Below are 12,491 nucleotides of genomic sequence, written 5' to 3'. Positions count from 1 at the left end.
AAAGCTTACGCCGGGTGGTCTCGAGGCTGTCCTTAGTCGCTTCTCTGGGTCGCATTAGCCACGGTTAGCCACGGTTGCGGCTTTGCTTGAGCCAAGGTGAACGCTGAAACTGTTTGCACCCCCTGTTCTGGGACCTTAACGTGCTCTGCGTGCTGAGGGTTCAAATTCTCTGCTTTTTCACTCAAGAAGGGGTTGTGCTAACTATAACCGGAGTTTCCTTTTCAGTATGTGGAAGAATGGTATTCAGTGAACTGCACCATCGCTTCGAATAAAGAAAATGTAACGGTGGCTGCAGAGCTCTCCTTGACTCAGTCTCAGGTACTTGAGATGGTGAACGCTCCGGATCCGATTGTCTCTCTCTCCGAGAAGAGTTAACAGCGTCTCAAGTGTAACATGTCCAGGACGGGTGTCTTGATTCACCTGTTGCCCCAGTCTGTTCTTTACACAGTTACTTGGGGTAATTTACTAGGGTAATTTACTGTAGTTACTTCCCTTAGGAAATACTGGTGACTCCTTCCTTTCCTATATCCACATATCTGTTCCAGCCCCAAGTTCTGTCATTCCACCTCCAAACTATGTTCTAAATTCATTTCCTTCTCTCCATCTCCATGCTACTGTTGTAGTTCAGGCCACCATCTTTTGCCCAGGCTATTGCAGTAAGCTGTCTTTTCCTCCTCTCTCTACTCTTGCCATGCCCTCTACAAATCTTTCTTCACATAACACCTATTTTAAAGGAAACATTGTGCCACGGCTCTGAAAAGAAAAAAGTGACATTTGAGCAGAGTAAAACACATACTTTTTCAATGGCCTGTAAGGCACTGCATGATCTAGTCTCTGCTTCTTCAACTTTATCTCCTCGTACTCTCCTCTTTCTCACTTCCTATACTCCAGCTATTCTGTCCTTTCTGTTTCTCCAGTATTATTCTGGCCACAGGATCTTTGCACTTGCTGTCTCTTCTGCACGACACTGTTCTTCCACCGTATCTTCATGTGCATGGTTTCTTATATTTAGCTCAGATGTTCCCTTCTTAGAGAGGCATCCCTGATCATTCAGTCTAAAGTGGGCACTGGGATCAAGTGTAACTCCTCCCAGTGATGCAGGTGAGAATGATGAGATCTGAACTGAAGGAGTAGCAATGAGGAATGGAGAAAAGGGACAGATGTGAGAAAGGAAAGAAGAAAAAGAATTGTCAAGAACCGATTTGGGGCTGGTGAGTGGGGCTGTATAAAGGGAAGGGAATTGGGGGATGATTACAGGTTTCTTGCTTTGGTAGCTTCGTGGTTGCCAAGACCACTAACTAGACAAAGGAATACAGGAGAAGGAATACGTTTAAAGGAAAAGATGCTGTCCAAAACCAATAAGTCTATGTCTAAAATAATGTTCTATCTACCTCCATCTTACAGTTACCAGTACCTGAACTGCACATCCTTGGTGAAATATCTTTCAACAAATCTCTATATGAGGGGCTGAATGCAGAGAACCACAGAACTAAGGTAATCCCTGGCTATTTTCTGATTTTCTGAGCAGTGTTCTGGGGAAAACTGTGTCTAGGCTTAGAGGCCCTGTACAGGCAACTCTTCCTGTTTTCAGTCTTGCCACCTCTGATCTTGACTCTACCGCAGCTGCCTCTGTGACCTTGAATTAGTCAGCTTCTGCCTCAGTTTTTACATCTTTGAAATGACAATTGAAGAAGAGGCCTAAGCTGAAATAACTAGGCTAAAATCAACAGCTATGTATACTTTGATTTGAAAATGTATTTTTAAAATTTTCCAAGTGAGAAATTATTTTTTGTATACATTGACTTCCTAGTGTGCAGTATCAGTGTTTAGAGTATTAACCAGTTACTCAGGAATGTGTAATTCTTTTATAAATTTTAAACTAAATAGTAGGACTCTTGAGATTTCTTTACAGAAGTGTGACAACAAGTCAAAGTGATGTCTGTGATCTATGGGCTTAATGATCTTGTTGACACTTAACCTAGATGTGGTTAAGTGTCAGCTGGTAGCAGCACCCGGATGGAGAGATAATCCATCTGTGGGCTCTTTAGTCAGGCATGATCGTTACTGGGAGGAATGTCAAGAGAGTGAGACTGGATTGCTAAATACTAGGTCCTCTGATTTCCTTCCTGGAGGCGGAGAAAGGAACAGTTCTCCAGAGAAGTGCTCCATTATCCCACTGCCCAGATTATAAAACAAAACAAAACAAAAAACAAAAATGAATAGCAAGAAAATCCAAGCCTTACAGAAAACATCAGATGAAAAATAATGGTTCCTTATTCCCCCCTTCCCATGTCCCCAACTCTGTCTTCCCAAAGAGTGCTACGGTTAACAGTTTCATATATGCACATATTTGTAAATAATTTATTTCCCTCTCTTACTGTTGCTTTTATTTCTGTACACAGATTCCCCATAATTATTTTTCTTTCTTTAAATTCAATACTGTAAGCAAAGTATTACGTCGTTCCTGACAATAAGCAGCTAAGGTAGAATGAACCTATGAGTATAAATAGCCATGTGTCCACATGCATTTCATCTGCAAGTCAGGGAAAACTCCCACTAATGTACCATAAAGGCATCTGTTGTTTGTCTGGTCAACGGCCTGGCTCCTTTGGATCTTGTGCCCTATAGTCTGTGTTGGTGATGCCTTCCCTTGTGGCCAGCACAAAGATGCCACCTCTCCCAGTGCTGTGTTTTCATGTGGCAGGACACAAAATAGGGAGCAAGAGATCAATAGCAAAAGGATTTTTTCTAAGTGTGTCTTCCCTTTTTAGGGAGGGAGATTTTCCTAAAAACTCCCAGCAGCTATCTCCTTACATCTTTTCAGTGAGAACTGGATCTCATGTCGGTCACTGACAAAGGGAATAGCTCTGTCATGATTAGCTTAGACCAGTCATGATTTCTGAACGAAAATTAAAAGGAGAGAATGGTTGTTGGGTAGGCTACCATCAGTGTTGGACTACAAGCACTAGTATCCTGTGTTCTGGTTCTCGCTTCACCTTTACCAGGGTAGCTTTAGGTCAAATTTGGAAACTGTGGGTTTGGAAGAGGAAAAGGGGAAGAGGCTTTGAGAAAGAGGAGCATTTCTTCTACTGAAATCTGACCTTGGGACTTCCTTTCATTATTTTCCTAAACCCAGATTCTCAAGTCCTGCCCCCCTGCCCTCCACTTCACTCTTCCATGGAAGAAAAACCAGCTCTCTTCTTGTTCTTCCTCCCTCTCTGTTGCTTTGCTCCCTCCCTATTCTCAAGGACCAGAACTTACTCCTATTAAGCTCAGCTGCATATGAATTAAATAGTTGCCTGGAGGGTCAACCCTAGGAAGTAACCAGTATTTATAACTTAATTGGAAGAGTCCTTAAAGGTAAATTTGTTCAGGGGCGCCTGGGTGGCTCAGTTAACTGAGCATTCAGCTCTTGGTTTCAGGTCAGGTCATGATCTCAGGGTCCAGGGATGGAGTCCCACATCAGTCTCTGTGCTCACTGCAGAGACCACTAAAGATTCTCTCCCTCTTCCTCTGCCTTCCCCTGCTTGCACAAGTACAGTGTGCGTGTGCACGCGATTGGTGTCTCAAAAATAAAAAAAAATCTTAAAGGTAAATTTGTCCAGCTTTCCAACCCATACAGAAATTATTTCCAAAGCCCCCCTGACCTTTATGCTTAAACACGTGCATGAAAGGAACTCAGTGTTTTGGGCAGGAGGAGAAGTCTTGGTGGCCCTCTGGCCCCACTTAAGTCCTGGGAAGCTCTGGCCATGGGAAGACCATAACTCGGTCTCACTTGGGAAGCAGTGTCCCCTGAGCTTTCCAGCTGAGTCCTGTTAGTGAGAAGACTCCTAAAATTGAGACAGCCTTTAGACAACAGTGCTGGGGATGGCTTCTAATAGAACTCTGTAAGTACAGTTGACTCTTTTTTTTTTTTTTTAAAGATTTTATTTATTTATTTGACAGAGAGAGACAGCCAGCGAGAGAGGGAACACAGGCAGGGGGAGTGGGAGAGGAAGAAGCAGGCTCCCAGCAGAGGAGCCTGATGTGGGGCTCGATCCCAGAACTCTGGGATCACACCCTGAGCCGAAGGCAGACGCTTAAACAACTGCGCCACCCAGGCGCCTCAGTACAGTTGACTCTTGAACAACATGAGGGTTAGGGGTGCCAGCTCCCCACATAGTTGAAAACCCATGTATAACTTTTGACTCCCCAAAAACTTTACTAATAGCATATTGTGGGCCAGAAGGCTGATTATATTAAATACTGTATTCTTATAATAAAGTAAGCTAGAGAAAAGAAAATATTAAGAAAATCATAAAAGATACATTTATACTACTGTATTTATCCAAAAAAATCTGCATACAAGAGTACCTATGCAGTTGAAACCCGTGTTGTTGAAGGGTCACCTGTAGTCTACACGGACGCCTTTCTGCACGTATTGTCACGTCTTTGAGGTGCCGTACACTTTAGTTTGGTGAAGAGCAGACCAGTATCTTTGTCATATATTTCTTGTGGGATTTGTGCAAGGTCAAAAAGAGCTGTCAGAACAGAGTTGAAAAGGACTTGGAGCTCGTTTAAAATAGGTCATCATTTTGAAGAGGAGCTTGGGGCTCGAGGACACAGAGTGGCATGGCTGGATGTAGAACTGATTTTCTGTCTTTTAGTCTTTCAGTGTTCTCTAAAACCTAGAGACCATAATTCTCTGAGACTTCTGTTAAACTGTCAAAGAATCCTTAACTGATTTCCTGACGGACCAAAGTAATTTAAAGTATTTTGTTCCTTAGATAATTTTGTGGTGCTGTTGTTTGTTCTTTTCCATCCAGTTTTTGTTCTCTTTCCTTTTCAAGGCTACTTATGGTATGATTCTTTCTCAGCCATGGCTAGTCTACTAATGGGCTCATCAGGGGCATTCTTCATTTCTGTTACAGTGTGTGGGGTTGTTTTGTTTTGTTGTTGTTTTTTTATCTCTAGCACATCTTTTTGGTTCTTTTCTGGGGTTTCCTTCTCTCTGCTTACATTACCTATCTGTTCTTCGTCTTTGTTCTTGCATGCTGTCTACTTTATCCGTGAGAGCCCTTACCATATTAATCATAGTTGTTTTAAATTCCAGGTCTGATAATTCAAACATCCTTTCCATGTCTGGTTCTGATGCTAGCTTTGTGTTTTCAAATTATGTTTTTTTGCCTTTTGGTCTGTTTTATAATTTTTTTCTTTTCTTTTTTTCCTAATAATTTTTTCTTGAAAGCTGGACATGATGTACCAGGTAAAAGGAACTGCTGTAAATAGGTCTTTACTAATGTGGTGAGGTGTGGGGAGGGGAAGTGCTCTACCATCCTGTGATTAGGTTTCAGTCTCTTACTGAGCCTGAGCCTCTGGGCTGTGAACTTCACAAGTGTTTCTCATTTTTTTTCCAGCCCCCTTAGGTGGGACAGGATACCTAGAGTGGGCTTGAGTTGGGTATTTCCCTTACCCCGGGTCAGTTAGGCTCTGGTAATACCTTAGCAGGTTAGGCTCCCATTAACTAGTTTTCTCTGAGGGTAGGCCAAACAGAGTGCTTTGGCCTATTTCAGAATGGTTCCTTTTCCTCTCCCCTTGCCAGAAGCACAAAGGGATTTTTCTCCAGTATTTTCTGCAGGAACCTGGTAAAGCTCCTGGAGGAAAACCTTATAGTGTTGTGGGGGCTCCTTTATGACTGGGTTCCCTTGGGTTTTTAACTCTGGGAGTTGTCAGTACTGAGCTTCTCCTAATTCATCAATTACAGACCAGGTTTTCTACCCCAGCACTGGGAAGCCTCTACTCCCTTATTCATCCATCTCTCTCACCAGTCTTGGGGTCAGCACTTTCCAAGTGTCCTCCCCTCTCTCAGGAAGTCAAGAGTTGTTGATTTTTCAGTCTATTCAGCTTTGTAGTTGTTAGTACGGAGTGGTGTCTACCATACACTCTACATGTGGGACCAAAAACTGGAAGATTCTCATTAAATAATTTTAGCCGATGCATCAAGAAACATTTAGCTTTTTGCTTTACTGTCAGCCTTGGTCAATATACAGAAGGTTGCCAAGTTCTCATATTTTGCTCCTTAAAATAACATGTAGAATTTTTTTCTCATCTGCTTCAGCAGACTTACTGCATGGTCTCCTTGTCTTGTTGCAGGTCACTGTCATCTTCTTGAAGGAGGAGGAGTATTTGCCTGACGTCATTATCATTATTTTAAGCAGCGTTAGTGGCCTTCTGGCTTTGACCGTGATTATAATCATCCTATTCCAGGTCAGTTCCACTCCTGTGAAATATCAGAGTACAGAGAGATTTTCCTAAAACAGATGTGATGGTCATTACCCTATTTAAATCCTTTACTTTCCTTCCCCTGTTTTAATGTTCAAACTTTTTTACTGCTTTCAAGACTCTCACTCTGTGGCCTCTGCCCCTCTCCACCCTTAAGTCTTGCTTTTTCCTCTAAACACATGTAACTAAATAAGTTATGTCTCTGTGCTTGCTGTCTGTACTGCCACCAACCCTGTGCCGATGCCTTTTCCCACTTTTTCACCTTGTTCACACTCTTCCCTTAAATCTCAGCCCAGAGATTCCTCAGTCCTCTGAACTGAGTTATATGCTTTTCCTGTGAACAAGCTGCTTTCTGGAAACCCTTCCCAGTGGCAGTCATCACTGTATATTAATTATTTTTGTTCCTACTACATTGTGAGTTTTAAAAAAAATTTTTTTTTTTATTTTTAAGCAATCTCTACACCCAAAATAGGGCTCAAACTTACAGCCCTGAGATCACGAGTTACTGAGCCAGCCAGGTGCTCCTAGATTGTGAGTTTCTTGATGTAGGAGGACATACTATGCATAGTAGGCTGAGTATTTTTACATAAATAAGATCCATTACAGCTGAAACTATAATACTTCGCAGAATTAGTTAAAAAGGATAGGGAGTTTGGGGGCTTAAGAGGAGGGTGATTTTTCACTTCTGACTGGAGAATGAGCACCAGAAAAGGCTTGTGGAAAGGCAGCATTTAAGACACATCTTGTACAGATGTAGTGAAAAGAAGGGGCACATGCACCCCAATGTTCATAGCAGCATTGTCCACAATAGCCAAACTGTGGAAGGAGCCGAGATGCCCTTCAACAGATGACTGGATAAAGAAGATGTGGTCCATATATACAATGGAATATTACTCAGCTATCAGAAAGAACGAGTTCTCAACATTTGCTACAACATGGACGGCACTGAAAGGTGTTACACTAAGTGAAATAAGTCAATCAGAGAAACACAATGATCATATGGTTGCACTCATGTGGAACATAAGGAATAGTGCCGAGGACCATAGGGGAAGGGAGGGAAAACTGAATGGGAGAAATCAGAGAGGGAGACAAATCACAAGAGACTCTTGACTCCAGGAAACAAACTGAGCGTTGCAGAAGGGAGGAGGGTGGGGGATGGGGTAACTGGTGATGGGCATTAAGGAGGGTACGTGTTGTGATGAGCATTGGGTGTTATACACAACTAATGAATCCTTGAACACTACATCAAAAACTAATGATGTACTGTATGTTGGATTTAAATTGAATTTAAATTAAAAAAAAAATAGTTCCTGATTAAAAAAAAGATCTTGAAGGATCGGATCATCAGGGAGAGATTCAGAGGAGGCATGAGAAGCAGAGGAGTATAGGAGCTATTTTGGTAACAACTACATAATGGTTTTGTAAAACACGTTGGTATCTTAGGCCTATAATGGGACTTCCCCTCCTTTGTTTCAGTGTGGCTTTTTTAAAAGAAAATACCAACATGTGAACTTGGACAGCACAAGGAAGGCCCAGCTGAAATCAGAGAATCTGCTCACAGAAGAAAATTAGGACCAGCTTCCTCATCTCTTCGGAGACAACATCAACCAGTCTTGGTGTCGTTTCTTTTCTTTTTTTTTTTTTAAGATGATCTAGAGTAGAATCAAACAGATTGTTTGTGGGATATTGTTTTTTAACCATACTTTGTCTCAGAAGTGTGTGTTGTGCAGAAAATAAACTTGGGAAACATCTGATATTGAATAAAATTAAACTGTTTTCTTTACAGAAATGCCTTTAATACGGAAATATACTTTGTGATTTTTTTTTTTTTTTTCCTCAAGAGGAGGTACAGCAGTTCCAACCTTATTTGCCTAAGAATGCTTTTTCTTGGCATTTCTATTAATGTCTCCCAGCTCGGTCTTCTACAAAGTACATCTTGGGGGATAGTGGTCAGAAGCATTTCCTAGTCTGGCATTTTCAAGATCCTAAGATGTTGCCTGTTATTTCAAGTCAGGCCACAAAAAAGCACCACCAGTACCAAATGTAAAAAGTAGAAAAACAAAAGTCACCAAAATAGTAACTAGGGAGGCAAAGAGAAAACCAAGACTTTGTTCTGTAGTTTCATTTCTGTTGTGTGTATGAATATATCTACTTAATACTCTGTGCGAATTCCTTACCCAGCCTCCTGCTTAGTGAATTGCTCAGGGAGACTTTTGTTCCTCGGTACTGTCGCTAGGAGAGAGCACTCTTCCACAGGAAGAGATGAAACCTGGCCTGGGGGGTTGGAGGCACAGAGATTAGGGCCTAGTTACAGGCTGGCTTTGTTCTTAGTATCTTATTTTATCTTTATGCCCCATGTTAAAACTTGACCCATCTCCCTACGCTTACCCCTGCAATGGAGCAATCTTTGTTTTCCTGGATCATAAAAGTTATTGCATAAAAGTTAAGTGGTGTACCAGTATATAATGTAGAAAGTAATCCTTGTCTTTATCTAATTCAGATGCTTTCATTATTTCTTTTAAATTTTTCTTTTTTTCTGAAATTTATATGTGTATAAGGTATGAATTAGGGACTGAGTTTTGTTTTTTGTTTTGGTTTGGTTTTTTTGGGTTTTTTTCTCCCAGAAGCATAACTAACTTCACCACACCACTTACTGAAATAATCACCTCCTTTGCTTATCCACACTCTCCTGTATCACAGGGGCTGAAAGGCTTTAAACATTGCCCAGACTCCCTTGCGGTGGGTTTCTAGTTTAGGTTATGCCAGTGAGAGGCACTTGCATGAGACTGAAAGGTTTAAAGATAGAAGTCTTCCTTTTGGCTGTGGCCTCCAGCAGTGGTGGCAGCTTCTTGCAACTCCTGACCTCTGGGTGATACCAGCTCTCCTGTTTTTATTTTCCAGCCCTCTTGACAAATTTGAAACATAACTCTTTTTATTAAATCCCTTTCTGCTTGAAATACCTAGAGTGGTTTCTGTTTTCTTGTTGACCTTGAGTCTAATTATATTATTTCAAATGAGTAATAGTTGTCCCTATGTCATTTATTGAAATGCTCATTAATAATTGGCAATTCTGTAACTCCTTGTGAAATTCATACATATACATATAAATTCTGGAAATTTAATTTTGTTTCAGTGATACGTTTGTTCCTGTACCAGTACCACAACTAAAGGAACACTTTCTAGCATTATGCAAATGATAAATTTAAAACAGCGGCACAAAGTTATCTAAAAAAGGAAAAGTCTCTCTCTCTTCTCCACCTCCAATCTCTTTCCAAATACAACCACTGTTAATAAATTTTAAGATATTCTTTAAAAATATTCCTATGCATATACCAGCATAAGCTTTCTCTCTCTCTAGACGTATATTTATATAAATCTATATATAAATGGAATTACATTGTATGTAGTGTCCCACCTCCTGCTTTTTCATCTAATAGATTCTAGGTATCTTTCAATAGCAACATCTACAGATCTACCCCAATCTTTTTAACAGTTCCGTAATATACTGAGTTGTATTTACTTCACAAAGCAGATATTTAAGTTTTTTCTATTTCCTTTTTTTATTACAAAGAAAAGGTATGATGAACATCTCTAAACAGGTATCCTACATAGCATGCTTTTCAAGTATATTAATGGGTAAGTTCCTAGCACAATTACTGGCTCAGAGATTGTGTGCATTTAAAATTTTGATAGATGAAATAAGTCACAGGAATGAAAGGCACAGAATGGGGATTACAGTCAGTGGTATTGTAATGGTCTCGTATGGCGACCTACACTTGAGGTGAGCACAGCATAACGTAGAGAAGTTGAATCACTATGTTGTATACCTAACACTAATGTAACATTATCTGTCAACTATGCTTCAATGAAATTTGTTTTAATAGATGATGGCAACCTCCAAAACGTCTTTGCCAGTTTATACCCACACTTAGAGTGTATGAAGTGCCACTGTGTACCTTGCCGTCACTGGGCACCATCAAACTTTAACTAGTTTGCTAACCTGATCATTGTGAAAAATGGTATCCTGTTTTTGATACCAGTTTTCATGCGGTAAATTTTGATACCTGATAGGACATTTTCATTCTTAAGAAAAATTACTGATTATATTTTTTCAGACAATTCTTAGTATCCGTGTTTCAAATTCACAAAAGAAACCCTTTGGGATTTTAATGTAAATGTACAGATTAGGTTGGGAAGATTTGCTTTCTTTAAAGTATTGTTTTCCTAGTCAGAAATATGACATTTCTTCACTTGCTGAGATTTTTTGTTTTTTTAAAGATTTATTTGTCAGGACACCTGGGTGGCTCAGTCGGTTAAGCGTCTGCCTTCAGTTCAGGTCATGATCCCAGGGTCCTGGGATCGAGCCCCACATCGGGCTCCCTGCTCAGCGGGGAGACTGCTTCTCCCTCTCCCTCTGCCTGCCGGTCCCCTTGCTTGTGCTCTCTCTGACAAATAAATCCTTTTTAAAGATTTTATTTATTCATTTAAGAGAGACAGAGAGAGAGCATGAGCAGAGGAGAGGGGCAGAGGGAGAGGGAGAAACAGACTCCCTGCTGAGCAGGGGGCCCAATGAGGGACAGGACCCTGGGATCATGACCTGAGCCGAAGACAGACACTTAACCAAGCGAGTCACCCAGGCGTCCCTCCACTTGCTGAGATTTTTAGAAACACCCTGCAGCAAGGTTTTATAATTTTCTTTGGAGATCTTAATTTATGAAGACTTAACTTGCAGCGGTATTATATTTTTTATTGCTACTATGAACTTTTTCCCCTGGTTGATAATAGGGCTTGTATCTAGAACAATTTCTTTTGAATATTTATCTTATCTGGCCATCTTACTGAACTTTGGGGGGGTTTGTTTTGTTTTTTAAGATTTTTTAATTTATTTGTCAGAGACAGAGTACAAGCAGGGGGAGTGGCAGAGGGAGAGGGACAAGCAGGCTCCTCACTGAGCAGGGAGCCCAAATCAAGACTTGATCCTAGGACCCTGGGATCATGACCTGAGCCAAAGGCAGACGCTTAACTGACTGAGCCACCCAGGCATCTCCTGTACTTTGTTTTTTAATAGCTTCTTAGTTGAATCTCTTGGATTTTCAAAGGAGAAAATCCTATCTGGAAATAATGGTGATTTGGAGTCTTATATTTATACTCTTTTCACCCTTATTTCTTTGACTAGAACTTGTAGAGCTCTGAGAAGTTAGTGGGATTGCTCTGTGTGCCCTCCACTGCCTGCCTCACAGCCTGCCCATGGTCCCACTCCTTGCCATCCTGCCTTTGGGTAATTTCTGGGGCTTGGTTGGAAAACCCATCCGCTTCTCATAGAGCCTCTTATTTTACCTGCATTACATCACCAGGCTCTTTGGCATGATCAACTTTCCTGTTGATCTGATTCCATCTGCTTCACTTCTTTCTGGAATTCCTTCATATTTTTAGTCCCTTTATTATATCGTTCTCTGTGTCCAATGCTACAGCTCTTCCTTCTTTATATTTCTTGAATTATTTCAGAGGTTTTGCCTTTGAAGGCAAGGAAAGAGGTAAATTTGCTTCAATATTTCTCTGTTGTTGGGCTCGGAGTTATGTCCAAATTTTGTGTTCTAGGTGACTTACAGCCCTTTTATACTTTTTTATTATAAATAAGACTCTACTACTCTCATTGTAACAGTCAAACCATATACTGAGCACCAATGATCTGTTGACTGACAGCTGTGCTGACTGCTTGGAGTCAAGCCAACGCAATCCTAGTTAGGAGACTACATAAGGGGCCCGTCTGAGAAGGGAGGGGACTCCTAAAGAGACATGATTAGATTTTACAAATTCATGCGCTATAACTTTGGCCAAGGCCTTGTCTTTATTCTAAAAGATGACTTTCTAGTGCCCGGCATTTTCTATTTCCTGTTCACCCTCTTCTGCCTGGGAACAGGAAGTGCCATAGCTTGTACAGATCTAAGGACAGTGGGTCATGGCCACTGTCCTGACCAGATAAGGACCAACATGAGGTCAGTTTGACATCGGCATGGCGAAAACGCCCCTTGTTACAGGCTAATGAGTACAGATTCAAATAACCTTTTTCTCTTGTGGTAATGTTGGAACTTTGGATTTGGTTGTTGGAGGGATGGCATCAACCAGATGTGAAAACCTAAATCTGTCAAATTTTTAGGCCTAATTAAATTTTGAGAAAGGGATGCTTCATATGGCCACGCCCAGCAGTCTTACCTTATCCACAAATAGTC

General features: G+C 41.0%; 1 protein-coding gene across 1 annotated transcript in view; it reads left to right on the top strand.

Annotated features, from left to right (window-relative positions):
* Positions 1-9,218, top strand: part of ITGAE (integrin subunit alpha E) — a 69,160-nt gene extending 59,942 nt beyond the window's left edge. Inside the window, 4 exon segments of the mRNA XM_048223097.2 lie at positions 226-318; positions 1,405-1,494; positions 6,133-6,246; positions 7,738-9,218. Coding sequence (XP_048079054.1) covers positions 226-318; positions 1,405-1,494; positions 6,133-6,246; positions 7,738-7,833 — 393 coding nt within the window. The 3' untranslated portion in view covers positions 7,834-9,218.
* Positions 9,219-12,491: the final 3,273 nt, after the last annotated feature.

The sequence above is a fragment of the Ursus arctos genome, unplaced genomic scaffold (assembly GCF_023065955.2).
Source record: "Ursus arctos isolate Adak ecotype North America unplaced genomic scaffold, UrsArc2.0 scaffold_24, whole genome shotgun sequence".
Lineage (NCBI taxonomy): Eukaryota > Metazoa > Chordata > Mammalia > Carnivora > Ursidae > Ursus > Ursus arctos.
The sequence above is the reverse complement of the archived record's forward strand: the minus strand, read 5'-3'. Positions and strand labels throughout refer to the sequence as shown.